The sequence below is a fragment of the Gymnoscopelus braueri genome, assembly GCF_963280865.1.
Source record: "Gymnoscopelus braueri genome assembly, contig: SCAFFOLD_143, whole genome shotgun sequence".
In the NCBI taxonomy this organism is placed as follows: domain Eukaryota; kingdom Metazoa; phylum Chordata; class Actinopteri; order Myctophiformes; family Myctophidae; genus Gymnoscopelus; species Gymnoscopelus braueri.
In genome coordinates, this window is record NW_027660932.1 from 115,257 (window position 1) to 142,302 (window position 27,046).

The 27,046-nt window shown below is 40.1% G+C and overlaps 1 protein-coding gene across 2 annotated transcripts; it reads left to right on the forward strand.

Moving 5' to 3' along the window:
• Positions 1 to 2,436: 2,436 nt before the first annotated feature.
• Positions 2,437 to 25,525, forward strand: LOC308081044 (GTPase IMAP family member 8-like). Of its 2 annotated transcripts, none has more exons than XM_080457450.1 (12): positions 2,437 to 2,536; positions 8,363 to 8,415; positions 10,280 to 10,357; positions 11,070 to 11,159; positions 13,830 to 14,537; positions 16,450 to 17,133; positions 18,000 to 18,118; positions 19,417 to 19,950; positions 20,677 to 20,755; positions 23,148 to 23,189; positions 23,385 to 23,639; positions 23,732 to 25,525. In XM_080457450.1, the coding sequence occupies exons 4-12, from the start codon at positions 11,090 to 11,092 to the stop codon at positions 23,749 to 23,751; spliced, it is 2,511 nt and encodes an 836-aa protein (XP_080313576.1). In that variant the 5' UTR covers positions 2,437 to 2,536; positions 8,363 to 8,415; positions 10,280 to 10,357; positions 11,070 to 11,089; the 3' UTR covers positions 23,752 to 25,525. The 2 variants fall into 2 exon arrangements, with proteins under 2 accessions (XP_080313576.1, XP_080313577.1); XM_080457451.1 differs by having other exon boundaries at positions 11,070 to 11,150.
• The last annotated feature ends 1,521 nt before the right edge of the window (positions 25,526 to 27,046 follow it).

Below are 27,046 nucleotides of genomic sequence, written 5' to 3' on the forward strand. Positions count from 1 at the left end.
GTCTATGGGTTTGACAAGTCTGCTTATGGTGGATCAGAGTGTCTTGGGATTGTTGCTGCCGGGTTGTATGACGTATGATGGAGTAGTGGGAGGTGCGAGCGTTGTTGACAAGGACGCAGAGAGCGCTTTGGAACCGTGTGTGCAAAAATGTGCATTTTTTTTTTACCATGTTTGTTACTTTTTTGGGTGTTTTTGTTACATTAATTCGGTTAATTCTGTTAATTCTGTTCTCCATGAAGTGTAGATTGTCGGAGGTTTCTTCTTTTTCTTTTTTCTTCATCCCAAAAGTGGGGGGGATATCCCTCCCCCCAATGGAGCTGAGTGATGTGTGATATGTCCAACCCCCCCCTCTCTGCGTCCCTGGTTGTTGAGGTCATCTCTGTGTTGCTGTTGGTGTGTTTTTGTAGATATCTGAGTGAATAGTGAGACCGGTTTTCTTAGCAAGCCGTTCAAGCTGCCGGCCCTTGGCTTTGAGGTGACGGAGGTGTTCAGTGTATCACCAGGGGGTGGAGTCATAGATATTAGAAACCTAGATACCTCATTGGCCTCTGCAGTTCATTGGGGCGACTTGTATCGCAATACACGGCGGCTCTTCCGTCTTCCGCAGGGAACCTGTCACTCAAAGTGACTACTGGCCAATCACAGCGCTCACAGTGCATTGACTACTGGCCAATCACAGTGCGTCTTTTCCGGGACTTGTCAGTGCAATGGTTCTCAACCAGTGGTCCGGGAACCACCAGTGGTCATTGAGGGGGTTCCAGGTGGTACCCAGCTAAATGATGGAGAGTTGATAATAACCAAATGGACCCTTATAGATCTTTAAATCTTGAGTATAACATTTCACACTGTCAAGAGTCAAATTGTTAAACATCTGCATTACTTACTAAACAAGTACACAATTAGAGAACGTAAACAATTGTTATTTTGACAACAGCTTATCGAACGATAACATATTCTACGTTTTGGGTGTGAGAGGCTAAAGCTTATCAAACGGTGTTCCGTGACTCAAATGCTGAATAAATAATGGACCTTGATATGAAAAAGGACCAGTCTCTTATTTGAATTTCACAAATAGAGTGTGGAGTTTGCCAAGTTCCAACTAGATGCTGCGCACAGCTGTCAGCTGCTGCCTCTCAAAGGGTTAAGAGCTGGGTTAAGAGCTGGGTTACAAAAAGACCCGCCCCCACCTGCCTCTGATTGGCCTACCGAACTTCCGCGTGTGTGACGCACACGGCAGCCCTGCGGAAGCAGGAAGCGCGCCCGAGATACAGACGCTTCAGAGCCGAATGAGGCGTCTACCTTTATATGTCTATGGGTGGAGTGGGTGTAGGAGACAGATTTAGTTTTTCAGGGGGGCGGGCTGATTGAGACAGGAGGAGAGTTACTGTTGTAACTGCAGGCCACACACACACACACACACACACACACACACACACACACACACACACACACACACACACACACACACACACACACACACACACACGAAAACAGGAAGTAGCTACTGTTGCGTACTTTTGGTCCTTCTATGTCAAACAGGAAGTCATGAGTGGTTGTGGCGTAGCGCTTACTGTTCGTTTCGGTTGTGTTTTGCAACAGAATTCCTTCAACACATGTCCGTTTTAATTTAACATCTGTCTTATCTGTTAAATCATTTAAATGTTCACCGTATAAATAATCTCACAAAGACCCAGATACATCACATTTAATCCAATTATTTAACTAGATCTTTATGGCTGTGTGACATAATAATTTGCATTTAGGTATTGAGTGAAATAATGTAATACTCAGTGCAGTTAGTAACACAGTGACTCCATGACACAAATCATTACACTGTAATGTCAGGAGTCGGTTGCTAGGTAGAGTTACATTTGATTTATTTATGGACTTCACAGCCTGAAACAAACTTTTCAGGCTGTGTTCCTGTTTATGTCTCACTTCCTTATTCCTTCATCTTCTTCATTTCTGTTCATTCTAGTTGTTGCTTAGCAACGCCCTGGGTTCTCAGGGTGTAGGGGTTCAGTTAGGAAGAATAATATTATGTTAAGATCATCTGAAGAACCTAACAGAACCCTCGTCATCTGACATCATAGGATCACTCACCCATAACCGTCTAGTCAAAATAACAGATCAATAAAACACCTTAATAAACCAACAGACCACACTGGAACATTTAAATGTATGATTGTGGTTGGAATGGGATCTTTAACACCCTCGTGTCGTGACTCAGCTTCACTTGCTTTGTGCTTGAACCCTTTATCACATGTTGTAGGCAATAGATCATTTCACTACATTTCCCACAATGCATGAAAATAGAACTGAACTCTAATGACATAATTAAAATGGGGGTCATTCAGTTATCCAATCATGAAAGTTATCAAGGTCACATGACATTTTTTACTGTCAGTTATTTCCTCCGATGCACACCAGCAGAGAGGGAGTCACAAAGTGCTGCTCAACTTCTGCTCAACTTCTTTAAATTAAATTCTAAGAATCAACATTTATCCATCAAGAATCAGTTTGATCTCAATCCGAGGTGAGTTAATAATGAGATTTTTTTAAATAATATTTCAAAAACAACAAAATAGCAGATCTAAAATCAAGCAATTTGTTGCAACATTAGTTATATTTTTGCTGTTTGTCATACAAGGAAGTACATAGGGCGTAAGTGGTTAAACGTGTATATTTGCTGACTGGTGGAACAGCTGTATGTAAACGGTCTACTTTTCAGGAAGCTACAAAATTGTGTTTGTAAAATAATAACACTGCACAGCGTCACCAATATTTTACCTAAATCAAGCTTAAGTGGAGTTACAAGGTTTTTGACCAGAGAATGTCGATAGGTCTATACTTGGTTCTTCCAGTGAGGATGAGTTTGTATCCATGAGGATGAGGTTATATCCAAGAGGAGGAGGTTGTATCCATGAGGATGAGTTTGTATCCATGAGGATGAGGTTGTATCCATGAGGATGAGGTTGTATCCATGAGGATGAGGTTGTATCCATGAGGATGAGGTTGTATCCATGAGGATGAGGTTGTATCCAGTGAGGATGAGAGCGTGCCGAAAAACGAGAGCTCCTTTTTCAATCCGACTGGTTTTCCAATCGTACTGTAACATATAGACAAATCCACTGAGCGCTTCCCTGTAGGTGGCAAGATTCCTGTTGCGGTTTGGAAACTGCTTGCTTTACCTGCTATTTCACTAACTAAATGCTCTGCCAGATACAAAGTGTCCCTGATGTGGATCAAATTATATCACTTGGTCACAATGGAAGTGTCAATAGTCTATTATGTTTGGCTGCACCACAATTATTAATGATTTCAACCACATCCTACAGACGACGGACGACTCTTATGATAAGGATTATGTAGACTAGTCTATCAAACACCACCTGATCTAATATGAACACACACACGCACACACATACGCACACACACACACACACACACACACACACACACACACACACACACACACACACACACACACACACACACACACACACACACACACACACACACACACTCACATGCTGGGGTGACTCCTTCATTCTGTGGAGCTGCCTGTTGACCTGTTGCACAATCTTTGATGTGCTCTTACAGTGACGACATGTAATTAATGTTAGTTGTACACAGGTGACGGCAATAATGATCACAGTGTTGTATCATTTGATGGCAGCGGCAACTCCACACGTTATGAATGAATGAGGCTCATACAAGTGGTGCCTACACAGATAAATGGATATTCACTTTTTGGAATACAGTACAAAGTTTGAAACATCATTCTTCACAGTTCACACCAAAGAAAGGTAGACCATAAAACTGTATTTCCTTATTTGCTTCTAGATCAAGTAGGCTAACTTGTCTTTATTTTTAACGGCATGGTTATTAGTCTATATTTCTCTGTAGTGTGCGTGTATGTGTGTGTGTGTGTGTGTGTGTGTGTGTGTGTGTGTGTGTGTGTGTGTGTGGTCCCTTATCATTTAAGTCTGCCGTCGTCGGTATGATGTGGTTGGAATTATTAATTAATAATTGCGTTGCAGCTGAATATCATAGACTATTTTACAATGAGAACAAGTGATATAACTTGATGCAAGTCAGTGACACTTTGTATCTGCCAGAGCATTTAATTAGTAAAATAGCTGGCAAGGTGAGCAGAATGCACACATGGGTCTGACCTGGGGAGTAACTACCGTGACGCAGACGACGCAGTTGCGTAATTTGGGGCCCAGAGTCATTTGGGGCCCAGAGTCATTTGGGGCCCAGAGTCATTTGGGGCCCAGAGTCATTTGGGGCCCACCCGTGCCGTCGGTAAAATAATAAATACATACAGAGACAGAGATGCAATGACAGTTGAGTTGACCAAAGTTTGGCAGAGCCCGTGGCTGCTGCTGCCACCTGCGGCCCCCCAACAGCTCTAGTGAGGGTAGGATAATAACGTGGAGGAAGTCAGAAGAGGCGAGGATACCGTGGGCTCCCCCGACTGCGCTGAGCTGCAGTGTTGCCATGTCCGCTTATTATAAGCCACTTTGGGCTTCTCTTTCTGTAAAGTTGTTGTAAATATTGATGGTTGCGGGTTGCGTTTTTTTGGGCTTGTTTATAAAGTGTAGTTGTTTATTTGAGTTTGTTTCTAAAGTGCAGTTGTTTATTTGGTCTTGTTTCTAAAGTTTATTTGGGTTTGTTTCTAAAGTGTAGTTGATTATTTGGGCTTGTTTCTATAGTGTAGTTTATTTGGTCTTGTTTCTATAGTATAGTTGTTTATTTGGGCTTGTTTCTATAGTGTAGTTTATTTGGTCTTGTTTCTATAGTATAGTTGTTTATTTGGGCTTGTTTCTATAGTGTAGTTTATTTGGTCTTGTTTCTATAGTATAGTTGTTTATTTGGGCTTGTTTCTAAAGTGCAGTTGATTGGGCTTGTTTCTAAAGTGTAGTTGATTATTTGGGTTTGTTTCTAACGTGTAGTTGCTTATTTGGGCTTGTTTCCTAATGTTGTTTAAACCAGTGGTTCTCAAACATTTTCATGGCAAGGACCCCCAGATTAAGATGTATTTGTCCACAGACCCCCATCTGAAAATAATTTGTGCTTGTTTTCATAGACCTGGTTGCTTATTTCTCTCGCAGAATCTGGCAACACTGCTGAGCTGCTGAGCTGCTGCTGCTCTGTTCACAATCGTGGCAAATGCGTAGTTTGAGCTGTTTTCTATGGAAGCCAATAGATGACATAATTCAAATGAAATGTCAAATTCATAAATTCTATTGAAATAACAGAAATACTTTTTAATCTTCAGGAAATTAACAATTTTTTTGAGACAAATATATGTAAAATGCAATAACATTTAATCTTCAGGTGTGCTCATTCTATGACAGAATGTAATTAATACGTAAAAGGTCATTTGATTTAACATTTTCCAAAAATGCCCGCTAAATAATGGACAATATTAAAATGAATTTAATTATGCATTCATTTGTGTCATAAAATGCATGTATTAGCTGAAGATTAAAAAGCATTAGCATTTACATTTTCAAAATAGCCTTTTCATTTGCGAATTGTCCATTATTTAGCGGGGTATTTTTGGAAAATGTTAAATCAAATGACCTTTTATGTATTAATTTAATTATGTCATAGAATGAGCACACCTGAAGATTAAATGTAAATGCTAATGTATTATATATTCATTTTTGTCTAATTTTTTTTTGTTAATTTCCTGAAGATTAAAATGCATTTCTCTTATTTCAATTGATTTTTTGAATTTGTCATTTCATTTGAAATATTGCATCTATTCGCTTCGATAGTTTTCAATGTGTTCTGTTCTGTCTCAAATACTTTTTCCTTTCTTTTTAAACATTAAGGAAACACAGAGAACCGACAATTCTGTCTATAAAAGGCCAAATCTCCCTAAACGTGGGCTAATGTTCCAATAACTACTTAATTTCTGACCATGTGTTATGCAAGCACAATGAATAGGCCTAGCTATCTGCATTTAATTATTATCTTAAGTGTTTCTTATGGATAGGTTTTGTCTATGGCATTTCCATAATTGTTGATTGTCTGATCTTTGGAATTAATTAGTCACCATCAGCGACGGCTTTGCGCGTCCGGGCCCACTGTTGGCTCGTTATGCCACTGTGTTTCTGACACCAATAATGATTGCGCAACTACAGGGCAGCGCTCTGTGAATTTGTCTCTATGCACATCGTGTGTGTGTGTGTGTGTGTGTGTGTGTGTGTGTGTGTGTGTGTGTGTGTGTGTGTGTGTGTGTGTGTGTGTGTGTGTGTGTGTGTGTGTGTGTGTGTGTGTGTGTCAGTCATTTGCCACGCACGCACGCATGTGCACACGCCCACACACGCATGCATGCACACTCTTTAAGTCAAACAGGAAGTGATGAGTGGTTGTGGTGTAGACTAGCACGTCCGGTTTGTCTCGGTTTTGTTTCTCAACAACCTGCAGCTCTTCTGCTCAACTGACACTTTTTATAGGAAACCATGTTGACAAAATGACACCAAAACAATGTCCTTCTCATTCCTTCAACACATTTTAATTTGACATCTTTCTTATCTGCAGTTGTGTAAAGTAACTAAGTACATTTACTCAGTCAAGTACTGTACGTAAGTACAATTTTTAGGTATTTTTTACTTTACTGGAGTATTTCCAATATTCAGTACTTTTACTTCTACTCCACTACATCTCAGAGGCAAATATTGTACTTTTACTCCACTACAATTATATATATTTGTAGTACTTGTAGTACTTGTAGTACTTGTAGTACTCAAGCACATTTTTATTTCGGGACTTTTTACTTGTAACGGAGTATAACTGATACCTCACAGCCCTCTCCTCTCCTCTCCTCTCCTCTCCTCTCCTCTCCTCTCTGTGTGTCTATGCTGGTTTCTGCCCTATTTTAGCCGGTGCCTTAGCCATTATCCCTAAACTTCCTTGCCATGTTTACTATTTTTAAAAACATTTTCAAACAGTTTAAAAAGCCAATCTACAAGCTCACAACGTGTCGATGTAGATCGGCTGGTTGAACTAAATTTTAAATTAAAATGTTTTTAAAAATAGTAAAAAAGAAAATTGGCATGGAAGTTTAGGCAGCGGCTAAAATAGGGCCCATAGTGCACTTTACTTCTCAGTTTACATGTTTATTTCACAGCTTAGCTGGAGGCAAAAACAATGATTTATTAGCCCTGTATGGGGACTTCAAAGTATTTCTATGGGGGGTTATGGCCAATCACAGCCACAGGGAGGGTTCTAGCAGCAGCATGAGGCTCTGTGATTGGTTGGGAGGCTGGTGTATGCTTGGGGACCTGTTGTGAAACTTGGAGAGGAAGTACATGTGTGTTTGTTTATGTTATGCTGCCCGGTAACTTGTAGTGAGATGTTTTTTATGGGCATGTTATTAAGTTTCAGGTGGATAATAAAGCTCTGCCTCTGGTTCATGGAAACGTTTTAATATTGCATTTGAAGAGGCTATTATCCTTATGCAGGTGATCATCAAAAATGATTTGGGTTTGTTTGGTATGAATGTGTCCCCGCCTTGGAAGTCACAGGCCCATGAAATGATATGTCCGAAATAAAGACAGACCCACATGCTGTAACAATGTAAAACCATTATTGTGCGTCATGTTGTGCAGTTAAATTTACCAAATCATTTAAGGTAGCCAAAAGCCTATGTTGTTGTTGTTGTTGTAGTTGTTGTTGTTGTTGTTGACAGTAGCCTAATCATCCTGCTGCTCTTAATTGTATTGTAGTCAGGCCTGAATCATTCTGCACTTAAAGTGATATATATATTTTTAGTTTTAGTTTTTTGTTAAAAAGGTTGAAGTATTATATTCTGATAGTAATCATTGTTACAGAGCGTTTGTTCGGTCACATGGTCTCTCCAGCTCTTTAGTAAACACAATATAGTACATTTTCAGGTAGGTGACAACATTTAAGCCAATCAGGAGAGAGCACTGAAAATGCTTTTTCGTTCGTTTGTTTAATAAAGAGCTGGAGAGACATGGAGACTCCTTTTACTGAACAAACACATAGCAATGAGTACTATCACAATATAGAGCTATTTAACACTTATTTTAACCAAAGTAAATCACTTACCCTACCTTTAACTGTACATTGTTAATGTTACAGAGATATTTAATACAAGTTGCTCTTTGTTGGACAGCAAGGTGTGTGTGTGTGTGTGTGTGTGTGTGTGTGTGTGTGTGTGTGTGTGTGTGTGTGTGTGTGTGTGTGTGTGTGTGTGTGTGTGTGTGTGTGTGTGTTCATTGTAAGTTGGGACATAATGTAGAGTAATAAGAAATGAGTGTCCAGTTACACTGTGTGGTTTGTGTCTAAATAACAATATTTGCTATTGTCTTTACAGTTGTGGTGACTGACGTGCTGTACCATCACCAGATGTAATCTACCCTGGCAAAGGTTTGTCTGACACTGTTTAACAGTAATATATTATAAATATATATCACTGTTTAACAGTAATATATTATAAATATATATCACTGTTTAACAGTAATATATTATAAATATATATCACTGTTCAACAGTAATATATTATAAATATATATCACTGTTTAACAGTAATATATTATAAATATATATCACTGTTCAACAGTAATATATTATAAATATATATCACTGTTTAACAGTAATATATTATAAATATATATCACTGTTTAACAGTAATATATTATAGATATATATCACTGTTTAACAGTAATATATTATAAATATATATCACTGTTTAACAGTAATATATTATAAATATATATCCGTTTCTGCTTTTATTACATTTAGTTTATGACATTATGAACCGTTACATTATTAGCCGTTATTACATAATGAGATGCTACAAGCACCTAATCCTGCACTGATTATAAATGAGAGAAAGTCAGCATTCTGAGATACAATGTAGTAATTGTGAGGAACTCAGTGTCAGAAAAGACAGTTAAAAAGTATCTGTAAATGGTTTAATGTTTGACTCTCCAGCCGGCCCTGTGTACAGTATATGAGGTCATGTGTACAGTATATGAGGTCCTGTGTACAGTATATGAGGTCCTGTGTACAGTATATGAGGCCCTGTGTACAGTATATGAGGATGTATCTGCAGTCAGATTAACATATAATGTGTGACAGGACAATGTGTCTGTGTCTGTAAACCAGTGCATGGAGAAAAGAGTGAGCAGTGGTCATCATCAGTAGTGGAAGAAGTACTCAGATATATTACTTAAGTAAAAGTAACGATACCACAGTGTAGAAATACTTTGTTAGAAGTAAAAGGCCTGTGTTCAAAATGTTACTTGAGTAAAATGACAAAAGTGTTAGCATCAAAATACACTTAAAGTACCAAAAGTAAAAAGATTTAAATGTTTGAAAATAGCCGATCTACAAGCTCACAACGTGTTGCGATGCAACACATTGTGAGCTTGTAGATCGGCTATTTTCAAATATCCTACGTATAAAATAAGGCTAAAGTGATTAATGTATGTTTTATGATACAATAAATTATATCTGCAAAGTAACTAGTAACTAAAGTTTTCAAATAATTGTAGTGGAGTAAAAGTACAATATTTGCCTCTGAGATGTAGTAGAGTAGAAGTAAAAGTATTGAAAATTAGAAATACTCCAGTAAAGTCAAAAAATACCTCAAAATTGTACTTAAGTACAGTACTTGAGTACAAGTAATTAGTTAGTTTTCACCACTGGTCATCATCATGACTTACACAAATATAAAAGTGACAGTAAGAAAATACAAGAGGGAAAAGAACAACGTCTCCCGCTGACAGCATGTAGGAGCATGTGCTTTGTGACAATATCACCTTTACCGCCCGGCTTCTCTCCCCCGAACACAGACAATTATGTTCAAACCCCTAGACACATGAGACCCCGATTTTCTGTGGGAGTCATACGTCATAGATCATAGATGACTGATGACATATAGACAAGCTAAGTTCAATAGTTACATGGAAGTCTGAGATCCACACGCTGTAATAAGATAACATAAACATATGTCCACCATGTGTGAAAGTAATGAAATAAAATAGATACAGGATAAATGTATATGGAGGAATTATAATGTATATAACTGTACTTCAGTATCAACAATACGTTGTGATGTCATCAGTTGTACATGTGTGTGTGTGTGTGTGTGTGTGTGTGTGTGTGTGTGTGTGTGTGTGTGTGTGTGTGTGTGTGTGTGTGTGTGTGTGTGTGTGTGTGTGTGTACTAGAATGTGTACTTTGATCCACAGCACATGAATGATTGACATTTTCCTCTTGATTGACAGGTATCACTTGTCAGTGCATGTTGACACTGGAGGAGTGAAGTTTACAGTCTGGACTCATCTCTTCAACACTTTAATAAGGTAAACACTCTGAGTGACACAAAGCTTACTAATCTGTCAACATATCATTACTAATGTCATTAAATGAAGTTACACAAGTGTTTTTATAGGTAAACACATCAGATTATAGTAAATGATGGATGTACAGTTTACTGTACTGTACAGTCATCCAGTTATGAACTGTTCTCTCTGCTAGTGTGTCAAACTGTACCGGAGCATCAGACTCACCATCACTTTATGTCTCCTCAACATTAGACTAATGAAATAAACTATAACAGCTCTCAATCCAGTGACTTACTGAGGAATGTTGATATTGCCAATTTGTACGGATATTTAGTTTTTCTGAACAAAAAACATGGACGGTTAAAATGTCTATTTATAGATAAGAATGGATGGATTCCTATAAAACCTACTGAACATTCCATAATGAATCCTAACCATTTGAGTGATCCCATCACCTTGTCTCTGGTGCCACCTTCAGGCCAAAGTGTCAACTTCACACACAAGATATCTGATAATCTAATACATCTGCCTGGAATGAGTGTTTAAAGTATTGTCTTGTCATTACTGATTCATGCTTTCTTTACAATTATTGTTATTTCTTAGTGACTCTGCTAATGAGTGTTGTGTTTTTACTGTATTGTTACCTCGGCTGTCCCTCATTGTACTCTGAGTTTAAATAAAGGTAATGATGATACTGTAGGTGGTTTACATTAATGTCATGTTCATTTAGGGTGTTTCCAGCTGGCTACAATGTCTTCCAAATGGAGGAAACGAAAGCAGAGTGGGATTCAGACCAGCAGCTCATCAGCAGGTAAAACAAGTAAGTGTGTGTGTGTGTGTGTGTGTGTGTGTGTGTGTGTGTGTGTGTGTGTGTGTGTGTGTGTGTGTGTGTGTGTGTGTGTGTGTGTGTGTGTGTGTGTGTGTGTGTGTGTGTGTGTGTGTGTGTGTGGAGGGGGGGGGGTGAGGTCCAAAATGTTGCACATGAATGTTACTCTTCCAGTTGAGTGCCAATTCGTTTAAAGCCATTTAAAAATATCCAATCAGAGCTCTAGTGGCACCAGGGTTTCCACATTGGACACAGGTCAGGTCCATAAAGGTCCTACACACTAAACGTTGTTATCCAGAGCAGAGCAGAATACTACAGACTATAAGAGGAATGGTGTCAGGAGATCAGTCTGTTAAAAGGTGTGAACAAGTTGCTGTTACAACTCTCTCCACACACATAGACAGTAGGCTACTAGTATGATGTTAAACATATGGCTTGACGTTCACTTTTCAACAACAAACACATGAACATGTCACACAATACACACATGCTTCAATCATTAGAGAAATCAGCAGGGGGCTTACAGGACATACTGTAGACACAAGGTTATACCTGAACTAAACTCCATTTAGACTATGTTGGTCTGATTTAATGTTAAAAGGATAAACAGTGTGTGCCTGCAGCGTGGTACGTACAACAGCCATCATGTGATTCTACTTCCAATCAGCAATATATTCCCAATAGTGATAATGATCTAATAGGCTACTCACCACATTGTCCCTCTGTGAAGTAATACCACTTTATATGATCATAATTTTCAACTGATAACATAGTCAATCTATCCTGGAGGTTGTCACATGGTTGAGTTAGACTTCTCCTTAGACAAAAGCAGGACAAAGCAATTATGATATATTGGTACAGTAGGTCAAATAACACTTAGTGTTCATTGTCTCCGCCAGAGGTGGAGAGTATGTTTTCGTTCCCGTCCCGCTGTGTGTCCCCCCCCCCCCTAGCCAAGCTAACATTGGTCACGTGACACGTGACAATATGCTGTCACCAATGCTTTTGATTGGCTAGCGAGACGCATGACGAAATAAAATCCTATAAATAGGTGTGTCACTTCAAAAAGACATTTATGTTTTTTGAAGTGGTAACATTGGTCAAGCTAACATTGGTCAAGTGACACGTGACAATATGTAATATAAACAGGATTAATCAGGAACAGTACTGGCGGAGACCTGTGCTCCGAGGAGCACATTTTCTAGTTTATATTTGCTTTCAGAGAAAATAGGACAGCTGACAGCTGGTGTTTGAATGAGACAAGATACACACGTCCGTCCGTCCGTCCGTCCGTCCGTCCGTCCGTCCGTCCGTCCGTCCGTCCGTCCGTCCGTCCGTCCGTCCGTTGTCGGTTGACCCTCTAGGCAATTTTAATATAGGATGCTTCATAATCGTTATGGTTATTGTATGTTTATAAAGCATTATAGACATGGGATGCATAGCAAGTGTTACCACAATTTTGACTCCACTACAATTATTTGAAAACTTAGCTACCATTTATTTAGCAGATTTTGATTATTGCAATTTAAAATATTATTACAAAATATACATTAACAGGCAATACAATTTTATATGTGAAGCTCATTTCAACAAGACAAGCTTTACCACATCAAGACACAGCTAAATAAACACATTATAAAAGCACCTTTGAATATAATGAAATAAAATATATGTCAAAATAAAACTGAAATAGAGAGTAAAACTACAATGCAGAAGAATGATTTAAAAACCTCAATAAAAGACACTTAAGCCCTACTATTTAATACTTCAGCCGCTCAAAATAGCCGATCTACAAGCTCACACGTAGATCTGCTATTTTCACCAAAAAAAACAGTAGGCTATTCATTATGAGTACTTTTACTTTGGTACTGCAAGTATGTTTTGATGCTAATATTTTTGTACTTTTACTCAAGTAAAACTTTTAATATAACCTACTGTAGGCCAGTGGTCTTCAACGTTTTTCAAACCAAGGAGAGATGAAGCAGGGACCCTCACTACATATTATATATAATGATGTTGCATCTTAAACCTTTTCATTGTCTTCATAGACTTGTTTGACGTTGTGTTGGATTCATGTTAATGTGTAATTTAAGACAATTAAACCACTTAAACCCTTAATACTTATACTTGGTCTGCTGACATCTTTGCTGAAAATAGCCGATCTACAAGCTCACAACGACTGTCGGCTCTTTTCTGCACAAAGGTTTGGTGTAGAGAGAGAGAGAAGGAGCAGATCAAGTACAAGTTTTCCAAGTATTGAGGGTTTAAGTAGTAAACTGTCTGAACATACATATTAACATGAATCCAACACAACGCTACATATTGATAGTGCTGTTAACTAAGTCTATGAAGCAATATGAAATCTATGAGAACGTTTAATCTGTATAACGCAATGTTATACAATATGTAGTGGGGGTCCCACATCTGTCTCTCAGCTAAGGGGTCCTTGGACCGAAAAACGTTGAAGACCTGATCTAAGGGTTCAACAGGGCACCGCAGTGTGTGTGTGTGTGTGTGTGTGTGTGTGTGTGTGTGTGTGTGTGTGTGTGTGTGTGTGTGTGTGTGTGTGTGTGTGTGTGTGTGTGTGTGTGTGTGTGTGTGTGTGTGTGTGTGTGTGTGTGTGTGTGTCAATAATAATAGTATTGTTTGACTGTTTCCAACCAGGGAAGAACGGTGACCCCTCAGACCTGAGAATTGTTCTGATCGGGGGAAGACATGGAGGTGAACCCAGTGGAAAGAGTTCAGTAGGAAACATCATCCTGGGCAGATATGTTTTTAAACCAAACAGAATAACATCTCAGAGTGTCATGAGAGAAGAGGAAGTGTCAGGCAGACAGGTCACTGTGGTAGACAGTCCAGGATGGATGTCTAATCGTCCCCTAGATCTGACCCCTAAACTGACTCAGTTAGAAATCCAACAGAGTGTGAATCTGTGTCCTCTAGGACCCCATGCCTTTGTCCTAGTGATCAGATTGGACGACCCATATGTAGGAACAGGGATGTCAGCAGAGGAGCATGTGAGATTTCTCCTCAGTGACAGAGTGTGGAAACACACTATGGTGGTGTTCACTGTAGCTGATAAAAACAACATGAACACTGATCTCATTAGATCTGACTCTGACTTAAGATCTCTCACTGAGAAATGTGAAGGTCGCTTCCATGTTCTTAACATTAGTGACAGAGGAGATAGAAGTCAGGTCACAGAGTTGCTGGAGAAGATAGATCAGATGGTGACTAGTAATGGTTGTCTCTATGAGACAGAAGAACACGTCTCAGAGGAACTGAAGGAGAAGGAGAGAACTATCAGAAGAAGAGCAGAACAAAGGAGGACAGACGCTCAGAAACAAACAACTGGACCTACAAAACACATTGGTATGTTTTGTTTACTTTGTTTAAGTGACAATTAGCACATTTTTAACCTATATTGCATTTTTCTGATGTGAGGAGATTGTATTGACAAAGAAACAAATTGTGTTCTGTTTTAATTTTATTTGCTGGTGAAATGTTATTGTTTAAGCCAGTGGTTCTCAACCAGTGGTCCGGGGACCACCAGTGGTCCAGTGGGGGGGGGGGTTACCAGGGGGGTCCCCTGCAAAATTAGTTAGCATAGCGTCACAATCATTTTAACCACGTAGCTTTGGCTATTCAAAAATAGCAGATCTACAATGAGCTTGTAGATCTGCTATTTTTGAAAAATCTTGAAAATGTGTGCATGTCTTTGAATATGTACATTTTTTAAAGCACATTTTTGAAGCACATTTTAACTCAAATCTTTGCCTCTGGGGGTCCCTGGCACAAAACATTTTCAGATGGGGGTCCGCGGCCAAGTGTATATCAAAGGGTTTGTGCCGCGCTGCAAGCTTTTACATCTGCTATTTTTCAACATTTAAAACAAATCTTGAACGTGTTTGACACATTCTTTAACACAAATCTTCTCTCCTGGGGGTCCCTGGCACAAAAAAAATCAGATGGGGGTCCACAGCCAAATACATATCATTAGGGGTCCTTGACATGAAAAAGTTTTAGAACTGCTGGTTTAGAAGGTATTTGTAGAATCGGCCTCAGGTCTTAATGAGTTAAACATGCTAACCCGGGTGTCCCTATAAAAAAAGGATTATAATCCCCAAAATAGTGAAAATAGCTGATCTATAAGCTATAGATCTGCTATTTTCGCTATTTGTCTTATGATGATGAAGTATATAGAGCTTAACCACATGAAGCCTAGCATCCCTATTCTGGGGAAATAGCTGATCTACAAGCTTGCACCGTGTTGTGAGGTTGTAGATCTGCTATTTTGTGCTAATAATTTAGTATAGAGTGAAAACAGGAGGAGGCCTAGTATAGTCCCCTGGGGGTAAGTATAGGGTTGAAGTGGTTTAGTGGTTGAGGAACAAAACTACAATGTTTTAAACATATCGTTGCTGTATGTCCAAAACACTTCCTTTTTTATTATTATTTTTAAAACATTTAAATAGAGTGAAAATAGCAGATCTACAACCTCACAACACGGTGCAACGCGACACGTTGAGAGCTTGTAGATCAGCTATTTCCACAGGATAGGGATGCTAGGTTTCATGTGATTAAAGCCCTATGCCTCATCTTATGCCAAATAGTGAAAATAGCAGATCTACAAGCTAACAACGTGTTGTGTTAAGACGCGTTGTGAGCTTGTAGATCTGCTATTTTCACTATAATGTAGACTTTTAAAACTTTTTTTTAACTCATTGCCTGCCATGGATGAATTAATTAGTCAAATTCTGCTATGGCCCAGCCTGCCAAGGACGAGTTTGGATGAGTTTTGAAAAAAAAGAAAAAAAATCACACAGAACCAGAGATAACGCCATCCAAAGATGTGCTGCTCCATTCACTCCCTGGTTAACTTATTGCTTTAAAATGCTCTATCTCGGATCCTGTGTACCTTTTTTTTACACTATATATTTTTGGCAAAACATGCTATTTTCAACTTGCCACAACTATGGAACGGATTACCGCTATCGGATCATTTCCCCCCCCCCCCCCCACCCATTCTACGAGACCCCTGTGTGTGTAATGAGGGGATCACCGTGCGGATAGCATTCACACAAAATATTCCATGATTTTTCAAAGGTTGATAAAATCGCTCGTTTTCACTGGCAGTAGCGTAACACTATTACACTATTACTCTGGCAGTTAAAGAGTAGGGACACTCGGGTTAGCATGTTTAAACAATAACATTTCACCTGCAAATAAAATTGTAGATCTGCTATTTTCACTGTTGTGTGACAGGACTTGTTTTCTCTGACAGAACTGACTGACCTCAGGATTGTGTTGTTGGGAGAGAGGTTATCCGGGAAGAGTTCAGCAGGAAACACCATTCTGACAGGAAGTGGTTTTCAAACTGAACTGAGGTCAGGGCAGTGTGAGGTGAGACAGGGTAAAGTAGCAGGGAGACAGGTGACAGTGGTGGACTCACCAGGCTGGTTCTACAACAGTCCACTACAGGACACCTCAGAGATGGACAAACTGGAGATCCAGAACAGTGTGTGTCTCTGTCCTCCTGGACCACATGCTGCTCTTCTGACGGTTCGTCTTGATAGAGCATTCACCAAAGCAAAGAGAGTAGCAGTAGAGGAACACATGACACTTCTGTCACAGAGTCTCTGGAGTCACTCTATGGTACTGTTCACCCATGGAGACCGTCTGGGAGACAGAAGCATTGAGGAGCACATTGAGGCTGAAGGAGAAGACCTCCGCTGGCTTGTTGACAAATGTGGGAACAGATACCATGTCTTCAACAATGAGAAGAGAGATGACACTCAGGTCACACAGCTGCTGCAGAAGATAGATGAGATGATGTCAGGAAACAGAGGTGGACACTGTGAAGCTGATGGAGATGTTTGTGAGAAGATGTCAGAGAGGAAGAGGAACATAGAGGAACATGTCCAGACACTGACCAGGAAACTGACCACTCTGAAAGCTAGCTCTAAAGGTGATCGATCTGTCTGTCTGTCTGTCTGTCTGTCTGTCTGTCTGTCTGTCTGTCTGTCTGTCTGTCTGTCTGTCTGTCTGTCTGTCTGTCTGTCTGTCTGTCTGTCTGTCTGTCTGTCTGTCTGTCTGTCTGTCTGTCTGTCTGTCTGTCTGTCTTTCTGTCTGTCTGTCTCCAATCTGGCTGGTGAATTATTATTAACAATAATATTAATAATACAACCCCAAAAAAAGGGGCAATACATAAAAATCAAAAATTCAAACTTAATCACAACTGAACACCAGTAAAGCATCTGCTCATAATTATTTTGCAATTTTTTGTCAATTGTATTCATTTTCAGTCTTTATTCTCAATGTTAATTAATGTTATTAATAATTCATATATCACAATCTCTAAAACCAATCCTAAATATTTACATCAATGTAAATGTATCAGTGTAAGTGTAGCAGCACATGTGTCGCATCGTGACGTTGTGAGCTTGTAGATCAGCTATTTTTGAACAAAGTAACTAGTAACTAAAGCTGTAGTGGAGTAGAAGTATGAAGTATGAAAAATGGAAATACTCAGGTAAAGTAAAAGTAATTCAAAATTGTACTTACTGTAAGTACAGCACTTGAGTAAATGTACTTAGTTACTTTACACCAGTGGTTCTCAAAGAGGGTCCTTGAGGGTTTCCAGGGGGTCCTCTACGAACTTCCATATGTGTGTGCGTGCGTGTGTGTGTGTGTGTGTGTGTGTGTGTGTGTGTGTGTGTGTGTGTGTGTGTGTGTGTGTGTGTGTGTGTGTGTGTGTGTGTGTGTGTGTGTGTGTGTGTGTGTGTGTGTGTGTGTGTGTGTGTGTGTGTGTGTGTGTGTGTGTGTGTGTGTCAGGAGAACATCAGAGTCTATCAGATGTGAGATTGATGCTGGTTGGTGGAGAGCAGGAGGACAGGAACAGAGCTGGAAATGTCATTCTGCAGGACGGTGTGTTTACATGGACTCAATTCAAGGTGAGTAATATGATATGAATGTTATAATGAAAGAATTAAACAGTGAAGAGATCAAATATAAATGTTTTCTGATGTTAATGTGAAAGTATCTGCTGTCATGAATGTTTAACCACTTCCACCCTGGTGTCTTAACCCTTTAAGACAGGGAAAGCATCATCTATGTTACTTAGATTTCTTTGGCAATTAAAAAATAGCAGATCTACAAGCTCGTAGCGCGTCACCGAGTGCCGCGCTACGAGCTTGTAGATCGGCTTTTTTTTTATCACGGAAATTTTAAAATATATGTATTTTATTTTTAAAGCGAACATTTGTAACTCAAATCTTTGCTTCCGGGGGGTCCCTCGAAGAACATATTTTGAGATGGGGGTCCGCGGCCAAATACATAACATTTTGGGGGTCCTTGACATGAAAAAGTTTGAAAACCACTGATTAACAACATAAGTTTTTTCAAAAAACTGTTAGGATTTAGAAGACCTAGAATCCCCCAGAAACAAAGATTTGAGTTACAAATGTTTGCTTTAAAAATATATAGTCAAAGATTTGCACACATTTTCACGATTAAAAAAAAAAATAGCAGATCTACAAGCTCATAGCGCGGCACCGAGTGCCGCTCTATGAGCTTGTATATAAAAATGACACAGGTGTGTTCCCGGTCTTAATGGGTTAATCATTTTTCATACCCCCCCCCCAATTTATTCTTGCATTGTTTGAAAATAGCAGATCTACAAGCTCACAACCTGTCTCATAGCAACATGTTTTGAGCTTTAGCCAAAGTATAAAATAGGGCTTAAAGGGATAGTTCACCCCAAAAGTACTTTCTTTCTGTAGATTAGTCACCCCATGGAGACTTGAATTCATGGATATTGTTTTGTTTTTGTTTCATTCCTAAAACAATAATTTGATGACTGTCAGTGGTTCCGGTAGGAGACACAAAGACTCTCCTTTGTGTCTCCTACCGGAACCGCTGCCTACCGGTCCGCTGGTCATCAAATTATTGTCTTAGGAATGAGACAAAAACTAAAAAATATCCATGAATTCAAGTCTCCATGGGGTGACTAATCTACAGAAATAAAGTACTTTTTTTGGGGTGAACTATCCCTTTAAGACCAAGAACAGTATTGTCATAATAATATAGTCACTGTACCAAACTAAAATAAAAGTACTCATTATGCAGAATGGACCATTTACAATCATATTACTGGATTGTCATTAATAATATATTAATGTATTCATTGAGGACAGAATAGAATGAAGGTTTTGCATTTTATGACTAACATACAGTAAACCTCATATTCCAGGAGTTTAAAACCCAGACTAAACTGACACAATGTGTCAAACAACAGAGACCAGTTGATGACAGAAATGTGAGTGTGGTGATCTGTCCAGACTGGTCGACTACACCTCCATCACAGAAGACCAAAGACGTCCTTCTACACGGTGTGACTCTGTGTTCTCCTGGACCCCACGCTGTCCTGGTGACTGTTGATGTCAGGTCCAGTTTCTCTGAAGCTGACAGGAGATCAGTTGAGGAACACATGGAGCTGCTGGGGGACAGAGTCTGGAGAAACACTCTGGTTCTGTTCATGTGGGGATGGTGGCTGGGAGGGAGACGTGTTGAGGAGTACATAGAGTCTGAAGGAGAACCTCTGAGGTGGATCCTGGAGAAATGTGCCTACAGGTACCATGTTCTACATGGTGCCAAGTTGGACATTTCAGAAGTGACAGAGTTGATGGAGAAAACAGAAGACATGGTGACGAGGAACAGTTTGTTCCACTTTGAACCTTCAGTCTCAAGAGAAGACAGCTCTGTCAGAGACACAGGACACTTCAAGGTGGGACATGAGACAAGACACATGACACTGTTTGAAAGACTGAAAAGAAAGAAAACATTTACCGCTGAAGAATGATAATGATAATGTATTAATCCCTGTGGGGGAATTCAGCTGTTGTAGCAGCAACAGCTGTAAGTGTAAAACACAAGATAGGTACAGATAAGAGTACAGAGATAAGAAAAGATAGTATAAAAACAATATAAAATAAATTGACTTAGAATAAAACCGACAAGAAGAAGAATGAAAGAAGAGAAAGGAGATGAGAGAGTCAGTTGTAGTTTGTAGTGACACAGACACTCAATACTAATGACCTGTCTAACACTCATCTATCTCAGATATACAGTAGAACTTTCTAAGGAAGTTATTATGCTCACATAATATTGACATGTATTCATTTGGTCAAGCTTCATAGGGAGCTGTTCATTGAGAATTGACAGTCCTTTGGGACAAAAGCTACACTTTTGACAGCCAAAGAGACTGACTTTACACACTCTTCTTCTTTCCAATAACATTTATAATAACGGACAACTCGTACAATCAATGTATATTTCCAACACATCTGGTTCAGGACAGTCTATTGATCATTCCCTCTAAATGTATTTATTGTTGATTTTATCATGAACAAAGCTTCCATAATCCAGACATAATGCTTATCAATTTTACAAATGATAACTAATAACATGGTGTGATTGTAAAATGTTAATGTCTTCTTTGTTCTACATACAGAGTGATGTGTCCAGTGTAACAGCATCACTACCAAGCCTCCCTGCTGGATTCAGTAATGAAGGTGTAATGCAGGTTGCAGGTTAGTTTCCTGTTTCTAATATCATTCAAACTATTATTACAGCATTTATTTTAACATACTGACTGTACTGGAGGAATAGAGTTTAACATTTAGATGAAAACAGTGTTACTTAACCCATTAAAACCGGGAAAGCATGTGTCATTTTAGATTTTTGCGTTGGCTATAAATTTTTTTTGCAGATATACAAGCTCACAGCACATCACTTTGTGCCGCGCTGTGAACTTGTACATCAGCTATTTATTAACATATTTGAAAAATATGATTTGATTTAGAAGGCATTTGTAGAATCGGCCTCAGGTCTTAATGGTTTAAAGGACGACTTCACCCATTTAGTAAAAAATATCTTCATATAAAGGTCCTCACTAATAGTCTTTATAATATGGTGCCATGTCTGTCTGCTCACTCTGGCCCTCATTTATCAACGCGGTGCAGACCAAATAATTGGCGTACGGCGAGATCACCGCACCTTTCGGCATTTATCAATATATCCTGACGTTGGATTCATCCTACCGTACGCTGAAATCTCACGTCTGGTCGCTAGCAGTTGTTGACTTTGGCTGCGCCCGTTTATTCCATTGTCTGACTGTCTGACAGGCATCTGGACACATAATCCACTCCAAAATGTGTATAGCTACATTAATAAATAATCGCTGTGAAAATATATCATTTTATAAACTAATTTAAACAAACTGCTTTAACAGTCATTCGGTTAAGCTTGCAGATCTGGCTGCATTGGCTATTTGAAAATAGCAGATCTACAAGCTCACAACAGGTTGCATCGCGACGCGTTGTGAGCTTGTAGATCTGCTATTTTCAAAATATACGAGCGCTTCTGCGAGAGAATTTTCGGGAGCCCCGACCATCTTTTCATGGACAGTGAGGTCTACAAACTTACAGTAGCTTGTCCTATGTTATGGAGTTATGTCATAGAGAGTTATGTAGGCTACACAACCTGGCTGGGTTAAGGATATAAACCCGACGCTCCAATATTAACGTGGCGGCACGGGATCACTGCATTCCGCCCGAGTCTCATGACTGCTTTATTTAGTGTAACTCGAACACGCACTGCTCGGTATGGGTTAAATAAATGGGTATACAAACGTATTCCATTCATGGCGATGTGATTGGTATCATATTATGTCATTCATGTAGGCTACAAGCCTGCCTATGTGACAACAAAGATTGTACCGCTACGCTACGGATCATGAAAGACAAAGGTGTGTGTGTGTGTGTGTGTGTGTGTGTGTGTGTGTGTGTGTGTGTGTGTGTGTGTGTGTGTGTGTGTGTGTGTGTGTGTGTGTGTGTGTGTGTGTGTGTGTGTGTGTGTGTGTGGGAAACTCTTTCTTATTGGCTTTTCATGCATTTTTTGTGTCGTATTCTGGTTCTTCATGTCGTGAAGTCGAGGCGTTTTGTGAATATTTAAGGGCGTGTTATTTAAATGACGCTCGTTTTCAGACGTGAGATTTATCAACGGTCCAACCTGATGTACGCTAGGATCGGCTGTATAGGATCCTTTGATAAATGTGACTTCGACGTTGGTGTACGGCCGAATATATGGAAAAATATACGCTGGTTTATACGCTCCGTTGATAAATGAGGGCCAATGTGTCTCAGAGGAGGACTTGGACAGTTCAGAAACCTGCCTACCAGTGACATCGATGGGGAATCCAAGCTAATAGAAACTGCAGGCTAGGCCTAGAGGTTGGGGCACCTAGGCTCAATGTAGCCTGACAGCGTGTAACAGGCTCGAGTCCCGTTCCCGACGACCTTTGCTGCGTGTCTCTCTCCCTCTCCCCAAGGCAGAAAAAGACTAAAACAAATCTTTAAAAGAAACTGAAGCCCTTCTATTCCTGGAAAGTTAGCATGCTATAATGGAAGCCATTGTTGTCGTTAATAAAAATTAAATAAAAAAAGCTTTTTTAAATCTCTGCCTAACGATGATGTCACTGGTAGGCAGGTTTCTGAACTGTCCACAGCTCTCCTCTGAGACACAGACTGAGTAGAAAAAAAGGGGTATCATATTATAATGTGCATTAGTGAGGACCAATTATATGAAGATATGTTGAAATGAGTGGTCCTTTAACCATTTAAACCCCACGCATCCGTATGGTGAGGAAACACAATTCCAGCTATAGTTGGTTGATTAGTTTACTGTTCATGGTTCTGAAAGCATTCCAGTTGACCTTTCTACTTTACAAATCAATGTGTGTGTGTGTGTGTGTGTGTGTGTGTGTGTGTGTGTGTGTGTGTGTGTGTGTGTGTGTGTGTGTGTGTGTGTGTGTGTGTGTGTGTGTGTGTGTGTGTGTGGCTTTAGAGAATGCTTGTTTTCTTGTCATCATAAACATGAAAGTCATTTCTGTTACAATATCAACTGATTGTTGTTTTCTCTCAGGTGCATCAGGTGTGAAAGAACCTCAGATTAGCCAGACAACAGGTAAGATCTTTACTTGTCTCTGACCTGTGTATTCAAACCTGAAATCAAACCAAAATCAAATGGACAATGAGATAATGTTTGATGTATTTTTTCTCTCAACCATCAGTGCCTTTAATCTTTAGCAAGAGCTTTGAATTTCTGAGGATAGAAGACAAATATCATACAGTAATAGTCTGACTTATTTGTTGTTGACAGACATGAAAATTAACTTTGTGAAGAAGAACTGGAGTGCCCTGATTCAGCGTGTCACAGAGGTTCTGTGTATAGCAGATGACCTCTTTGAAAAAGACATTCTCGGACATGAGACGTATAACAAAATCAGGGAAGCCAAACCCAGTCAAGAGCAAATGAGAATACTCCTTGATGTTATAAGTCGAAAAGGAAAAAAAGCAACGTCAGCATTCTATGATTCTCTGCAAAAGCAGGAACAGTTTCTTCTTAATGATCTGGGTAAGAACCAACTACTTCAAATCCTTATTTTAGTCCAATCTTTTTGAGTTGTGTGTGACATGCTTTTTCTTTTTTATAATTTCAAATTCCAGCAGAAGATCAGGGCAGATAATCAAGCTGTATTATCTCCCAATGGGACCTCTAACCTCCTGGACAGATCCATACAACCTGACCTCTCACCTCCTGGACAGATCCATACAACCTGACCTCTAACCTCCTGGACAGATCCATACAACCTGACCTCTAACCTCCTGGACAGATCCATACAACCTGACGGCTTCTCTGTGAAATGACTAGAACACTTGTGTGAAACAACCAGCAAGGTAACATGTGGGGCAGTAGGTTTCCTGATGAACTGAACTCATGATGCACTGATGTGGAAGTTTGTGAACGTGGATGTGGTGGTAAACGTGTGTGATGGTAAAAGTAAACTCCCAGTCCGTTTCACTGGTGGTGGAACACATTCTGATAGCTGCGTCCATAGCTGAATGTTTAGTGAGCCCGCCTAGGACTCCGGAGGTCCCAGGTTTGATCCCAGCTCTCAACAATGTGTCAACGTGTCCCTGAGCAAAACCCCTAACTACTCCCACCTCCGCGCTCCTCTGTGGGCAGCACTCAGCTGCCCACAGAGGAGCACTCGAATATCATCACTCGAATATCATCACACCGGCAGGGATTCCAGGTTCATGTGGCAATGACTACAAGTGATAACTGACTACAAACCCAAAGCAGGTGGTTTTATGAACATCACCACAGCTTCCCTGCCAGATGACTGAACAGGTTCTATCTCCGCTCTGAGTGTGATTCAGAACCAGCAGAACATGATGCACAGAACCTTGTAGAACAGGTTCTATCTCCGCTCTGAGTGTGATTCAGAACCAGCAGAACATGATGCACAGAACCTTGTAGAACAGGTTCTATCTCCGCTCTGAGTGTGATTCAGAACCAGCAGAACATGATGCACAGAACCTTGTAGAACAGGTTCTATCTCTGCTCTGAGTGTGATTCAGAACCAGCAGAACATGATGCACAGAACCTTGTAGAACAGGTTCTATCTCTGCTCTGAGTGTGATTCAGAACCAGCAGAACATGATGCACAGAACCTTGTAGAACAGGTTCTATCTCTGCTCTGAGTGTAATTCAGAACCAGCAGAACATGATGCATAGAAACCTTGTAGAGCTGTCACTCAACAAGCTAACACATCAAGAGACACAGACTGATGTGTTTAAATGCGTCAAAAGCCCACAGACGGTTTCCCTTCTCCTGTTCTTAAGATTTGCTCTAGTAAACTGTCAAATGTTTTACACACATTTGAACCTGTCATTGTCTCTCTGTGTGGGTCCAAGTGCTTTAAGAAAACATATTGTGGCTTTACAAAAGAAAATGTTTATCCTGTCTCAGACTACAGATCTGTTGCTTTAACATTAGTGTTAATTAAATACTTTGGGAAAACTAGTTAAAACTCAACATAAATTGTAACATTCCAGTTCAACACATCCACAGTTTATGGATTTGTTAATAATTCTGTATCAGTGGATCTGCATACTGTGTTAACCACTTTCAATCTGTTGTCACTATTTTGGGCATGACATTATATTAGACATCTCCCAAAGATTATGGCATTATATTAGACAAGCTGACAAAGTGTCAGCTTGTAGATCTGCTATTTTATTACATTGTTGTATATGTTTATATTTTTTGTTTTTATATAGAAGGACTGAAAGAGCCAGGGCACATACTGTACAGTACATTTGATTACATTTGAATGTGCATACATGGACCTTTTACAGTAAAAGTGTGACTGCATTGAACAAGTGCTTTGTTTATTTTTATCGTGTTACCTGTAGGCTACATGTCTGTGTTGATTAAAAATGATGATATTGTAGGTCTGCTTATGTGTTGTTTATTTCTTCATATTATAGTTTACCTTGAATAATGATCAACACAGAGATAATTATGTGTTCTTCTGTTGCAGTCAGACAGACAGACAGACAGACAGACAGACAGACAGACAGACAGACAGACAGACAGACAGACAGACAGACAGACAGACAGACAGACAGACAGACCATTGGGTCATTTTAATGACCATTATAAGGGATGCTGAACACAGAAAGGGGGGGGGGGTCCAAAGGAGGATCCCTTAGTTTTCTACCAACTTGGGTCTTTGTCACCCTCGGTAAAGACTGATTTATGATTCAGTGACAAAATCATTATTGTCTCCGCCAGGCCGAAAGGCATGGCGAGAGAGTATGTTTTCGCCCCTGTCCGTCCGTCCGTGTGTCGCGGAGAGAGTATGTTTTCGCCCCTGTCCGTCCGTCCGTGTGTCCGTGTGTCCGTGTGTGTGTCCGTGTGTCCGTCCGTCATTCTGTCATTTTGTGTACAGCTAATCTCTGGCACCGTTGGCTTGATCGCAGAGAAACTGTGCACACACACTCCCTGGATGCCAGAGCAGAACCTCTGCCCCACATTTTTCACATGGGCCTGTTATAGCGCCACCAGGAGGCCGCTTTTTGCAAAACACATTTTTGGACAGTACTCCTACAGATTTTGGCCAAAAATCCCCCAAATCGGTACACAGTGGCCCTCATTTATCAACGCAGCGTATAAACCGGCTTATATTTTTCCATATATTCGGCGTACACCAACGTCAAAGTCACATTTATCAACGGATCCTACACAGCCAATCCTGGCGTACATCAGGTCGGAGCTTTGATAAATCTCACGTCTGAAAACGAGCGTCATTTAAATAACACGCCCTTAAATATTCTCAAAACGCCCCGATTTTACGACATGAAGAAGAATCAGAATACGACCAAAGACATCAAAAGCCAATAAGAAAGAGTTTCCCCCGATCGCCTCGCCTCGCCTCGCTGCCTGTCAAGTCACACACACACACACACACACACACACACACACACACACACACACACACACACGCACACGCACACGCACACGCACACGCACACGCCTCACCTCTCTCTCTCTCTCTCTCTCTCTCTCTCTCTCTCTCTCTCTCTCTCTCTCTCTCTCTCTCTCTCTCTCTCTCTCTCTCTCTCTCTCTCTCTCTCTCTCTCTCTCTCTCTCTCTCTCTCACTCACTCACTCACTCACTCACTCACTCACTCACTCACTCACTCACTCACTCACTCACTCACTCACTCACACACACACACACACACACACACACGCCCAACTGTGTCTTTCATGTAATCCGTAGCGGTACAATCTTTGTCACTTAGGCTTGTAGCCTACATGAATGACATATTATGATACCAATCACATCGCCATGAATGGAATACGTTTGTATATTAATTTATTTAACCCATACCGAGCAGTGCACAAGCAGTCATGTAGGATATTCCCCGTGAGACTCGGACGGGCGGCAGTCATTCCGCGGCAGTGAT

Coding starts and splice junctions, on each gene's coding strand:
- LOC308081044 (XM_080457450.1), top strand. CDS start 11,090: ATGTCTTCCAAATGGAGGAAACGAAAGCAGAGTGGGATTCAGACCAGC. Junction 17,134..17,999: donor TCTGAAAGCTAGCTCTAAAG/GTGATCGATCTG, acceptor TGTGTGTGTCAG/GAGAACATCAGAGTCTATCA. Junction 18,119..19,416: donor TTACATGGACTCAATTCAAG/GTGAGTAATATG, acceptor CTCATATTCCAG/GAGTTTAAAACCCAGACTAA.